Source organism: Moschus berezovskii, chromosome 18, assembly GCF_049115385.1.
Source record: "Moschus berezovskii isolate FMDL1 chromosome 18, NW_MosBer_1.0, whole genome shotgun sequence".
In the NCBI taxonomy this organism is placed as follows: Eukaryota; Metazoa; Chordata; class Mammalia; order Artiodactyla; family Moschidae; genus Moschus; species Moschus berezovskii.
The window spans coordinates 5,732,057-5,745,453 of NC_142477.1; the positions used below are offsets into that span (position 1 = coordinate 5,732,057).

The 13,397-nt window shown below is 59.6% G+C and overlaps 1 protein-coding gene across 3 annotated transcripts in view; it reads right to left on the reverse strand.

Moving 5' to 3' along the window:
* Nucleotides 1-5,082: 5,082 nt before the first annotated feature.
* SLC9A3 (solute carrier family 9 member A3) overlaps nucleotides 5,083-13,397 on the reverse strand; it is a 40,465-nt gene continuing 32,150 nt past the window's right edge. For 2 of the 3 annotated variants that reach the window (XM_088827608.1, XM_055422327.2), the window contains exons 11-16: nucleotides 13,060-13,175; nucleotides 12,502-12,631; nucleotides 12,140-12,316; nucleotides 11,940-12,012; nucleotides 11,422-11,532; nucleotides 10,891-11,138 (exon numbers count right to left, since the gene is read on the reverse strand). In XM_088827608.1, coding sequence (XP_088683734.1) covers nucleotides 10,891-11,138; nucleotides 11,422-11,532; nucleotides 11,940-12,012; nucleotides 12,140-12,316; nucleotides 12,502-12,631; nucleotides 13,060-13,175 — 855 coding nt within the window. Of the gene's footprint in view, nucleotides 6,579-10,890; nucleotides 11,139-11,421; nucleotides 11,533-11,939; nucleotides 12,013-12,139; nucleotides 12,317-12,501; nucleotides 12,632-13,059; nucleotides 13,176-13,397 lie in introns of those variants that run through there. The other variant, XM_088827607.1, reaches the window with a different exon arrangement.

Consider the following 13,397-nt stretch of genomic DNA (forward strand, 5'->3'; position numbering starts at 1 on the left):
TTTCATGGCTGCAATCAACATCTGCAGTGATTTTGGAGCCCCAAAAAATAAAGTCTGACACTCTTTCCACTGTTTTTCCATCTATTTGCCATGAAGTGATGGGACCAGATGCCATGATCTTTGTTTTCTGAATGTTGAGCTTCAAGCCAACCTTTTCACTCTCCTCTTTCACTTTCATCAAGAGGCTTTTGAGTTCCTCTTCACTTTCTGCCATAAGGGTAGTGTCATCTGCATATCTGAGGTTATTGATATTTCTCCCAGCAATCTTGATTGCAGCTTGTGCTTCTTCCAGCCCAGCGTTCCTCATGATGTACTCTGCATATAAGTTAAATAAGCAAAGTGACAATATACAGCCTTGACGTACTCCTTTTCCTATTTGGAACCAGTCTGTTGTTCCATGTCCAGTTCTGACTGTTGCTTCCTGACCTGCATACAGGTTCCTCAAGAGGCAGGTCAGGTGGTCTGGTATTCCCATCTCTTTCAGAATTTTCCACAGTTTATTGTGATCCACACAGTCAAAGGCTTTGGCATAGTCAATGAAGCAGAAATAGACGTTTTTCTGGAACTCTCAAGACCAGGAGCTGACTGTGGCTCAGATCATGAACTCCTTATTGCCAAATTCAGACTTAAATTGAAGAAAGTAGGGAAAACCACTAGACCATTCAGATATGACCTAAATCAAATCCCTTATGATTATACAGTGGAAGTGAGAAATAGATTTAAGGGACTAGATCTGATAGATAGAGTGCCTGATGAACTCTGGACGGAGGTTCGTGACATTGTACAGGAGACAGGGACCAAGACCATCCCCATGGAAAAGAAATGCAAAAAAGCAAAATGGCTGTCTGAGGAGGCCTTACAAATAGCTGTGAAAAGAAGAGAAGCGAAAAGCAAAGGAGAAAAGGAAAGATATAAGCATCTGAATGCAGAGTTCCAAAGAATAGCAAGGAGAGATAAGAAAGCCTTCCTCAGCGATCAATGCAAAGAAATAGAGGAAAACAACAGAATAGGAAAAACAAGAGATCTCTTCAAGAAAATTAGAGATTCCAAGGGAACATTTCATGCAAAGATGGGCTCGATAAAGGACAGAAATGGCATGGACCTAACAGAAGCAGAAGATATTAAGAAGAGGTGGCAAGAATACACAGAAGAACTGTACAAAAAAGATCTTCACGACCAAGATAATCACGATAACGTGATCACTGACCTAGAGCCAGACATCTTGGAATGTGAAGTCAAGTGGGCCTTAGAAAGCATCACTACGAAACAAAGCTAGTGGAGGTGATGGAATTCCAGTTGAGCTATTTCAAATCTTAAAAGATGATGCTGTGAAAGTGCTGCACTCAATATGCCAGCAAATTTGGAGAACTCAGCAGTGGCCACAGGACTGGAAGAGGTCAGTCTGCATTCCAATCCCAAAGAAAGGCAATGCCAAAGAATGCTCAAACTACTGCACAATTGCACTCATCTCACACTCTAGTAATGTCATGCTCAAAATTCTCCAAGCCAGGCTTCAGCAATATGTGAACCGTGAACTCCCAGATGTTCAAGCAGGTTTTAGAAAAGGCAGAGGCACCAGAGATCAAATTGCCAACATCTGCTGGATCATGGAGAAAGCAAGAGAGTTCCAGAAAAACATCTATTTCTGCTTCATTGACTGCCCACTCATCTCACACACTAGTAAAGTAATGCTCAAAATTCTCCAAGCCAGGGTTCAACAGTACATGCACCATGAACTCCCAGATGTTCAAGCTGAATTTAGACAGAGGAACCAGAGATCAAATTTGCACTATTCACTGAATCATTGAAAAACCAAGAGAGTTCCAGAAAAACATCTGCTTTATTGACTATGCCAAAGCCTTTGACTGTGTGGATCACAACAAACTGGAAAATTCTTCAAGAGATGGGAATACCAGACCTCCTTACCTGTCTCCTGAGAAATCTGTACGCAGGTCAAGAAATAACAGAACCAGACTTGGAACAACAGATTGGTTCCAAATCGGGAAAGGAGTACATCAAAACTGTATATTGTCACCCTGCTTGTTTAACTTACATGCAGAGTACATCATGTGAAATGCTGGGCTGGATGAAACACAAGCTGGAATCAAGATTGCCAGGAGAAATATCAATAACCTCAGATATGCAGATGACACCACCCTTATGGTAGAAAGTGAAGAAGAACTAAAGAGCCTCTTGATGAAAGTGAAAGAGGAGAGTGAAAAAAGCTGGCTTAAAACTCAACATTCAGAAAACTAAGATCATGGCATCTGGTCCCATCAGTTTATGGCAAATAGATGGGGAAACAATGGAAACAGTGACAGACTTTATTTTCTTGGGCTCCAAAATCACTGCAGATGGTGACTTCAGCCATGAAATTAAAAGATGCTTGCTCCTTGGAAGAAAAGCTATTACCAACCTAGACAGCATATTAAAAAACAGAAACATTACTTTGCCAACAAAGGTTCATCCAGTCAAAGCTATGGTTTTTCCAGTGGTCACGTATGGATGTGAGAGTTGGACTGTAAAGAAAGCTGAACGCTGAAGAATTGATGCTTTTGAACTGTGTGGTGTTGGATAAGACTCTTGAGAGTCCCTTGGATTCCAAGGTGATCCAACCAGTCCATTCTAAAGGAAATCCGTCCTGAATATTCATTGGAAGGACTGATGCTGAGGCTGAAACTCCAATACTTCTCCAATACTTTGGCCACCTGATGGGAAGGGCTGACTCCTTGGAAAAGACCCTGATGCTGGGAAAGACTGAAGGCGGGGGAACAACGGGACGACAGAGAATGAGATGGCTGGATGGCATCACCGACTCGATGGACATGAGTTTGAGCAAACTCCGTGAGCTGGTGATGGACAGGGAGGCCTGGCGTGCTGCAGTCCATGGGGTCGCAAAGAGTCCAACATGACTGAGCGATTGAACTGCACTGCCCACACTAGGGTCTTTCCCAGCAGCCTTGTCCCCCAAGCTCTGGACCCAGCTGTCCCCACCTCATTTCCAGCCCCAGGCCTGCCCGCTGTGGGCCCCTTTGGTGTGGCAAGTGCTTGGTCCTCCCACTCCGGCAGGCAGAGTGCTGGTGGCCACCATCTCTGCTGCAGGGGCAGCGGGGGTTGGGTTCCCAGGGCTCAGGCTCTGCCCGCAGGCTCTGCACTAACCCTGAGCCTCACGCGCACACACACACACACGCTCACATGCACACAGGCACGTCCACATGACTACCGCCTACACACACGCATCCAAGGCTCAGGCTCTGCTCCAGACCCGAGCCTCACACACACACACACACACACCCCCGCAGGCTCTGCACTAACCCTGAGCCTCACGCGCACACACACACACACATGCTCACATGCACACAGGCACGTCCACATGACTACCGCCTACACACACGCATCCAAGGCTCAGGCTCTGCTCCAGACCCGAGCCTCACACACACACACACACACACACACACACACACATCTGGTGCTCAGGCTCTGCCCTCAGCCTCTGCACTAACCCTGAGCCTCACGCGCACACACACAGGTGCATCCACATGACCCTCACTCATACACACACACACAACAGAGGTGCATCCACGTTAATTTTAGTGCCAGAATGCTATGCCTGCAGGAGAAGTGGCCCCTTAAGACCTCCTGATACGATCTCACTTGTAAACAAAGTTTTCACCCAAAGTGTCTTGTAATATTTTTAATAGACTTGATCAGGCTGCTGCAGGGTCTGTGGTGGGCTCCGCCCAGACACCATTGACAGCACACGGGCAGTGCTTTAAGGCACGTAGTCGTGATGAGGGTCACACAGCTTGACAGGGTTACATTCACAAAACCAGCATTCACAATTTTCACCACTCATAATGTAAAATACATTCCCATTCCAGTTTCAATGAAATTCCTCCATTAAATCTCCTCTAACAATAGAAATCAACAGTTCATTGAGCACTGCACTGAAATTTTCAAGAAAATGTAGAAGTGAGAGAATGACTCCTAAATTTGTGTACTTTATATCACAAAGTCGGCCAAAGTTCAGTATTAAATAAATAAGAATCTTCCTAATAAAAAATTTTACAACAGTTTTCCTAAGGAAATACATTCATAAGACTGTTTACATTCTGTTTTACAATGACAAGAACAGCTCAGATTCTCATTTATGAAATGTGTCCACAGTACTACGGCTTATAATGCTGTGTCACAGACCAAACACAGTCTCTCGGGCTGGACGTCTCGCTGGAACTTTGGACACTGCTCTCGGCCTGTGCAGGCTGACAACAGGCAGTGCCTGCTGCCCACAGCACAGCTGGCCCAAGGAAGGTCGGCCACGCAGAAGTCTAGTGTCTACAGTGTCAAGTGGGTGTCTCAACCTCTGGCCCTGCAGTGAGGAATCAGATCTGGGTCCAGCAGTCCAGGAGAGTTGTTAAGGCAGCTGGAGATGCTGAATGGTTGGGCTGTGGTGCCTGGACCAGCCCACCTGCTCCGGACGAACCACCCCTGCAGGAGTGGATGGAGAATGTGCCTTCCACCAGGCCTGTGGGACAGACGAAGGCTGGCTCTTGTGCTCAGAGAGTGGGTCAAAGTGGCTGTGAATGTGAGAACAAGCATTGCAAACCACATCACTCCTGTCCCGGTGACAGCTAAGCGAGCAACCCAGGTGGTGAGCAGACCTGCGCATCAGCCTACGGACCGTCTCTGGGTGACATGGGCTACAGCCACCCTCCCTGCCGCTCCCCGTTTCCCTCAACAGCGCAGTGTAGACTTTCCACCAGGGCTACTGGGGCCCTGCGAACTGCCATGGTCGGGGGGCAGGGTGGGGTGCTGCAAGGACTCACAGAAGACGTGGTCACAGCACAGCGGACAATTCCCTGAGCAGGGCTGAGCTGCTTCACAGAAGCTTCCGGGATCCCCTGACCATCTGCTCTTTGACTGCCTCACAAACCCTCCTGAGGAGCGGGTGAGGACCGAGGGCTCTGTCCAAGGCCACGTCCCTGAACCCCTGAGGGTGGGGTGGGCGTGGGGGCATCCAATCCCCCTCATCCCCTCTCTGTGATAAGCAGACCCGGGGCCTCCAAGGACCAGCTGTGACTCTAAAGAGGACTGCTTGCTGACAGGCCCACACATCTGCTGGGGCTGTGTGGGCTTGCCCACTGGGTCATTGCAACCCTTAACCCAGCCTGGGCCATCGTCCAGCATCAGGTGGGGCAGCTCAGGCCACAGACCTGGGGCTTGGGGAAGTTTGGGGCCTGGTGCCCCATTCAGAGGCTGGGTCTGCGCAGGGTGAGCAAGCATCAGGCTCTGGGAATCTCAACACGAAAAGGATGAGCAAACAAAAGATACTTCTGCAGCCGTGCCTACGGTCCCTAAGGTGACAGGTGGTTCAAAGACCTGGTGAGTAGTGTTCACATCCCACCCTGGGGTCAGGGCTCCCCCCACCCTGGGGCTGACAGTCCAGGGGGGCTTTGGGAGAGGCCAGCGTGGGTGGGTATCACGGTGGGCAAGTCTCATCTGGTTTGGGTCGTTTCTCCAGCAGAGCTGATGAGAACGGACACAGATGGCAGGAACTGAAGCACAAACTGTCCCTGAGTCAGGGGTGACCGTAGAAACAGCAATACACAAATACCGGCTCAGCTCAAATCCAGGACCGGTGGACAGAGGGCCCGCAAGGGAGCCTCCCAGACAGTGGGAAAGGCTCACCCCCACTTCCCACCCGCAGCGGCCTCTCCACAGGAACCCCAAGGAATGCCTCGGCTCAGATCTTGCAGCTCATTTGGTTCCTGTACATCCCAACACCTAGCCGGATCGGTGAGTGTCCAGGGCTACTCCAGGTCACCAGAAGACCCCTTGGGAGTGAGGCCACAGAGTGCACAACCCCAAGAAAATACAGCCATGCGAGCAGACCCCCAATGGGCAGCTGTGGCGGGAATGGAGACCATGCGTTGGGGCGGGCAGTGATGGCTCGGCTGGGAGGGGCAGGTGGAGACCCCTAAGAGGCGAGGTCGTGAGGGTCGAGGTCATCCCCTGGGGCGAGGTAATGGGTGCAGATCTAGGAGGGTGGCCGTGATGGGGGCAGAGCCCCCCGGGGGGCGCGGCCGTGGCGGAGTGGAGCCCCCCCGGGGGCGCGGCCGGGGCGGAGTGCAGCCCCCCGGGGGCGCGGCCGTGAGGGTCACCCCCGGGGGCGACGTCAAGCCTGCAGACCTCGGGGGATGGCAGTCACAGCGGCGTCTCCTCCTGCTCCAGCGCGTGCGGCGGCGCTTGGCACGACGGCGGCAGCGACGCCAGCTTGAGTAGCGCGGGGCGGCGGCGCGCGCGGGGCCGCTGGAACGATCGCCGGCTGTGCACGCGGCGCGCCGCCGCCGACCGCGCGTGCGCGCCCAGCAGCCCGCGGCGCTCCGGCCCCGCCCCCTGCGCGGGCCCCGCCGCGGGCTCGGGCTCGGGCGGCGCCGCGGGCGCGGGGCTCCGCGGGCTGCTGGGCGGGGCCCTCGCGGGGCTGGGCGGGGCCGGGCTCGGGGCGCGCGCGCGCGGGGGCTTCTCGGCGGCGGGCGGGGACGAGCGTCCGGTGAGCGGCGCGTCGGAGCCGGTGTCACCTGCGGGAGGAGCCGGCGTGAGCGCGGGGCGGCGCGGCGGCCCCCGCCTAGGCAGGAAGTGGGGGTCACGCCCCAGGCCCAAGTCGGTAGCGAGGCCGGGAGGCGAAGCTGCGGGAAGAAGACGGGCGCCTGCCTGAGGCGGCGAGCCGGGCCTCGGGGACCCCTCCCTGCCCCGCCCGCTGCACTGCCCTCCGAGTGAGGGTGTCTGCCGAGTCCGCTTCCTCCGGGCTTTCCGGGGCCGCGGGCCTTGAGGGAGAAAAGCTCGTGCCCTTCGGTGCCAGGGTCCCCGAGCCGGCGCTCTCCTAACCGACAGCCCGGAGCAGGCGACCCTCACACAGCGGGGACCCTCACACAGCGGGGACCCCCACACAGCGAGACCCTCACACCCTCACCCAGCGGGACCCTCACACCCTTACCCAGCGGGACCCTCACACAGCGAGACCCTCACACAGCGGGACCCTCACACAGCGAGACACACACCCTCACACAGCGGGACCCTCACACAGCGGGACCCTCACACAGCGAGACCCTCACACAGCGAGACACACACCCTCACACAGCGAGACCCTCACACCCTCACACAGCGAGACACTCACACCTCACACCGAGACACTCACACAGCGGGACCCTCACACCCTCACACCCTCACCCAGCGGGACCCTCACACAGCGAGACCCTCACACAGCGGGACCCTCACACAGCGAGACACACACCCTCACACAGCGAGACCCTCACACCCTCACACAGCGAGACACTCACACCTCACACAGCGAGACACTCACACAGCGGGACCCTCACACCCTCACACTCTCACCCAGCGGGACCCTCACACAGCGAGACCCTCACACCCTCACACAGCGAGACACTCACACAGCGAGACACACACCCTCACACAGAGAGACCCTCACACAGCGGGACCCTCACACCTCACACAGCGAGACACTCACACAGCGGGACCCTCACACCCTCACACCCTCACCCAGCGGGACCCTCACACAGCGAGACCCTCACACAGCGGGACCCTCACACAGCGAGACACACACCCTCACACAGCGAGACCCTCACACCCTCACACAGCGAGACACTCACACCTCACACAGCGAGACACTCACACAGCGGGACCCTCACACCCTCACACTCTCACCCAGCGGGACCCTCACACAGCGAGACCCTCACACCCTCACCCAACGGGACCCTCACACCCTCACCCAGCGGGACCCTCACCCAGCGAGACACTCACACAGCGGGACCCTCACACAGCGAGACACACACCCTCACACAGCGAGACCCTCACACAGCGGGACCCTCACACCCTCACACTTTCATCCAGCGGGACCCTCACACAGCGAGACCCTCACACCCTCACACAGCGAGACCCTCACACAGCGGGACCCTCACACCCTCACACAGCGAGACACTCACACAGCGAGACACACACCCTCACACAGAGAGACCCTCACACAGCGGGACCCTCACACCTCACACAGCGAGACACTCACACAGCGGGACCCTCACACCCTCACACTCTCACCCAGTGGGACCCTCACACAGCGAGACCCTCACACCCTCACACAGCGAGACCCTCACACAGTGGGACCCTCACACCCTCACACAGCGGGACCCTCACACCTCACACAGCGAGACACTCACACAGCGGGACCCTCACACTCTCACACAGCGAGACCCTCACACAGCGGGACCCTCACACCTCACACAGCGAGACACTCACACAGCGAGACCCTCACACCCTCACACAGCGAGACACTCACACAGCGGGACCCTCACACCCTCACACAGCGAGACCCTCACACCTCACACAGCGGGACCCTCACACAGTGAGACCCTCACACAGCGGGACCCTCACACCCTCACACAGCGGGACCCTCACACCCTCACACAGCCGGAGCCTCACACCCTCACACAGCGAGACACTCACACAGCGGGACCCTCACACCCTCACACAGCGAGACCCTCACACCTCACACAGCGGGACACACACTCTCACACAGCGGGACCCTCACACCTCACACAGCGGGACCCTCACACCTCACACAGCGGGACCCTCACACAGGGGGGATGCTCACACCCTCAGTCACGGGACCCTCAGTCACGGGACCCTCACACAGCGGGACACTCAGCGGGACCCTCACACAGCGAGACCCTCACACAGGGGGGACGCTCACACCCTCAGTCACGGGACCCTCAGTCACGGGACCCTCACTCAGCGGGACCCTCACTCAGCGGGGACGCTCACACCCTCAGTCAGCGGGACCCTCCTCACTCAGCGGGACCCTCACTCAGCGGGGACGCTCACACCCTCAGTCAGCGGGACCCTCCTCACTCAGCGGGACCCTCACTCAGCGGGGACGCTCACACCCTCAGTCACGGGACCCTCAGTCACGGGACCCTCACACAGCGGGACCCTCACTCAGCAGGACCCTCACACAGGGGGGACGCTCACACCCTCAGTCACGGGACCCTCAGTCACGGGACCCTCACTCAGCGGGACCCTCACTCAGCGGGGACGCTCACACCCTCAGTCAGTGGGACCCTCACTCAGCGGGACCCTCACTCAGCGGGGACGCTCACACCCTCAGTCACGGGACCCTCAGTCATGGGACCCTCACTCAGCGGGACCCTCACACAGGGGGGACGCTCACACCCTCAGTCATGGGACCCTCACTCAGCGGGACCCTCACTCAGCGGGACCCTCACACAGGGGGGATGCTCACACCCTCACTCAGCGGGACCCTCACACAGGGGGGACGCTCACACCCTCAGTCACAGGACCCTCAGTCATGAGACCCTCACTCAGCGGGACCCTCACTCAGCGGGGACGCTCACAGCCTCACTCAGCGGGGATGCTCACACCCTCACTCAGCGGGGACGCTCACACCCTCAGTCATGGGACCCTCAGTCAGCGGGACCCTCAGTCAGCGGGACCCTCACTCAGCGGGACCCTCACACAGCGGGGACGCTCACACCCTCAGTCAGCGGGACCCTCACACAGGGGGGACGCTCACACCCTCAGTCACGGGACCCTCAGTCAGCGGGACCCTCACTCAGCGGGACCCTCACACAGCGGGGACGCTCACACCCTCAGTCAGCGGGACCCTCACACAGGGGGGACGCTCACACCCTCAGTCACGGGACCCTCAGTCAGCGGGACCCTCAGTCACGGGACCCTCACTCAGCGGGACGCTCACACCCTCAGTCAGCGGGACCCTCACTCAGCGGGACCCTCACACAGGGGGGACGCTCACACCCTCAGTCACGGGACCCTCACTCAGCGGGACCCTCACTCAGCGGGACCCTCACACAGGGGGGACGCTCACACCCTCAGTCACGGGACCCTCAGTCAGCGGGACCCTCACTCAGCGGGACCCTCACACCCTCAGTCAGCGGGACCCTCAGTCATGGGACCCTCACTCAGCGGGACCCTCACTCAGCGGGGACGCTCACACCCTCACTCAGCGGGGACGCTCACACCCTCACTCATGGGACCCTCAGTCATGGGACCCTCACTCAGCGGGACCCTCACTCAGCGGGACCCTCAGTCAGCGGGACCCTCACACAGCGGGGACGCTCACACCCTCAGTCAGCGGGACCCTCACTCAGCGGGACCCTCACACAGCGGGACCCTCACTCAGCGGGGACGCTCACACCCTCAGTCACGGGACCCTCACTCAGCGGGACCCTCACACAGCGGGACCCTCACTCAGCGGGGACGCTCACACCCTCACTCAGCGGGACCCTCACTCAGCGGGACCCTCACACAGGGGGGACGCTCACACCCTCAGTCATGGGACCCTCAGTCAGCGGGACCCTCACACCCTCAGTCAGCGGGACCCTCAATCATGGGACCCTCACTCAGCGGGACCCTCACTCAGCGGGGACGCTCACACCCTCACTCAGCGGGACCCTCAGTCAGCGGGACCCTCACACAGCGGGGACGCTCACACCCTCAGTCAGCGGGACCCTCACTCAGCGGGACCCTCACACAGCGGGACCCTCACTCAGCGGGACCCTCACACAGCGGGACCCTCACTCAGCGGGGACGCTCACACCCTCACTCAGCGGGACCCTCAGTCAGCGGGACCCTCACTCAGCGGGGACGCTCACACCCTCAGTCACGGGACCCTCAGTCACGGGACCCTCAGGCCGCCCGCCGCGCTGGCGGGAGAAGCAGGAAGTCAGATGCGCCCGCAGGAAGCAGCGCGGCTGGAAGAGAGGCTGAGGCTGGTGCGCGCAGAGTGGGGCGGGGCTGCGGCGCGCGGAGAGGAGCGGGGACAGAGCGGGGGCCGGCGGCCAGTTACATGTGTGTGGACTCGGGCGGGGCGGCGTGCGGCTGCTCCTCGGGGCCGTCGGCCAGCAGGAACGAGTCCACGGACTTGCCGCTGAGGCGGAAGGGCGCCAGGCGGTGGAAGGTGCCGGGGGAGTGGGGGATCTGCAGGCGGGCCCTCTGGGAGGGCACCACCGCCTCCCCGGGACACAGCCAGGGCGGCACCCCAGAGAGGATGCCGGGGCTCTCCTCCGGGGAGAACGCGGGGTTGTCAATTCCTAGGAGAGAGGGCGGCGGTCGTCAGCGTCCCTCGCTCGCCGGAAGGGCAGAGAGGGAGGCAGCGGCCCTGGGTCAGACAGCAGCTGGTCCTCGGCCGCACGGAAGGTCACCTGGAAGGTCTCGGGCCCTGGGGCTCCGGCCCTGCGCCGGCTCTCGCTCTCCTCTCTCAGAGCGGAGGCCTCTGCCGGCGCCCGCACTTGCGCGGCCGCGTGAAGCGCGCTCTACCGTCTGGGCCTCCCGCCGGGGGTCACCTGTGGGTAGCGGAGGGCCGCGCCCCCTCACCTGAGGGGGAGTCTGTCGCTGTGTCCTGCGCGATGTTTGCCAGGAACTCGATCCCCCCACTCATCTCAGCATCATAGTTGGGGGCTTCCTCGGTGTCTGAGAGTTCCAAATCTGGGGACAGGGAAGGGACAGCGTAAGGGGACAGGCTGGAAGCGCAGATGACCTCGTCTGAGCCCTTGACCAACTGCCCCGGCACCCCCAGTGTCCTCTTGTCTGCCACCCCCCACTTATCAGCCTCTGGGCAGCTCAGTGGACCATGGTGCCCACCTGGCCACACCAGGATGGGGCTGGGCAGAGAGGACCACGCTCGGTCTTCTCGAGGAGGGGTGGGGGGCGGGCCACAGAGGAAGGGGATGGGAAGCCCAGGTTGTGGCCCTGCCCCCAGACTGGCTGCAGCCTGTGAGGAGGGCCCTGGTGCCCAGGGAGTGGGTTTCCTGGAAGGACAGCCGTCTGCACCCAGCTGCCTTCAGGTACCCCTCAGCTCCTGCTGACCAGTGTCCAGCCATGGCCAAGCCTACCTTTCTCCTTGATGGTGAAGTCCTGCAGGGAGCTCACCATCGGCAGTTTCCCGTTGGGAATGCTGCTGTTTCTCTGAGGAGCAGAAGGAAACCGCTCACAGATCTGGGTCCTGCCTGATCTGCCTGTCCACCCCAGGGAGGCCTCTGCCCTGCTGCCGGGGTGCCCCCTCGGTGGGGCCCACCCAAGTGTGCCCTCTCACCCGCTTCTGGGCGCGCTCCCTCTTGAGCAGCTTAGCGGCCTTCTTGTGGGGGTTGATCCCCAGCTTGGCCGACTTGAAGGACTCCAGGCGCTTCCGCATGGTCCTGTGGAAGATCTCGGTGTCCTGCTTCTCGTCCTCATCCGCGGTCAGCCCGTGCCGGCTGTAGAGATGTTTGTACTGTTGGGGGGGCGACGGAGTTGGGAGGGTGGTTAGGGTTAGCTGGTCGTGTCTGCAGGGCCTGGGCTGCCGCCCGATGCAGGCCTGAACCCCAACCCTCCCAGGAGCAACCTGCACTAAGTAGGGATGTGTTTTGCCCTGGGGCAGGATGGGCAGGGCGCCGGCTCTGGCGAGGGCACACCCACCTCCTGTCGGGGCTTGTACAGGTACTGCTGCAGCGTGTGGTGGGTGATCATGTCCTCTGCGTCCCGGATGCTCTGCCTCCGCTGCTCTAGGGACTGCATGTCCAGGCGCACGGCGCTGACGTTCTCCCTCCTGTGGGAGCCTCAGTGAGCAAGTGGGCACGACCACCTGCCCTCCCGCCTGCACCCTTGGGGCCTGGGGTCATCCCGGTGAGACCTTCTCCCCCTCATGTTTAAAACTGACCCCACAGTGCACCTGCTCCTCCAAAGCGCCAGCAGTGATGCCCAGAACTGCCCTGCACTGGCAGGGCAGAGGCTGGAGGCCTGGAATCTGGGACCAGCACCCCTGTCTTTGGTGGTGGTGGGGGGACACGCCTTAATTGGGCTGCTGGACCCTGGTCTGCCTCACTCCAGCCAGCCGACTGACACGACAGGAGACAGATGCCACCAGCTCTGGCCCTGTTTCCCATGTGGGCAGCCCCAAGAGGCCCACTGGCCATGCCTGTGGCTTGGTCGGGGAGCCTGGGGAGAGCTTGGCCCACAGCAGCCCTGGGGACCTACAGGAGGTAGGAGACGGAAGCCTCCACAGTGGAGGGGCGTGGGGTGCTGAAGTCCACATTGACCATGTTGTCCGTGCTGGGGGAACGGATGAAAGCCAGGGACCCACGGCGCTCTCCCTGCGGGAGGAGGTGGCCTTTTCAGTCACTGGCCTGGCCCCAGGGAGCCCCGCCCTGGGGTGCTGTGCACTGACCCCGAGGCACCTGGGAGAGCCAAGACCCCAGAAGCCACAGTGGAGGCCCCGCTGGAGCTGGGAGGCTCACGGAGGCTTGTGCAAAGGACTTGGTGCCCCAGGGAGCGTGGGGAATCCCCACAGGTGGAAGAGGCTCTGTCCCCACGGG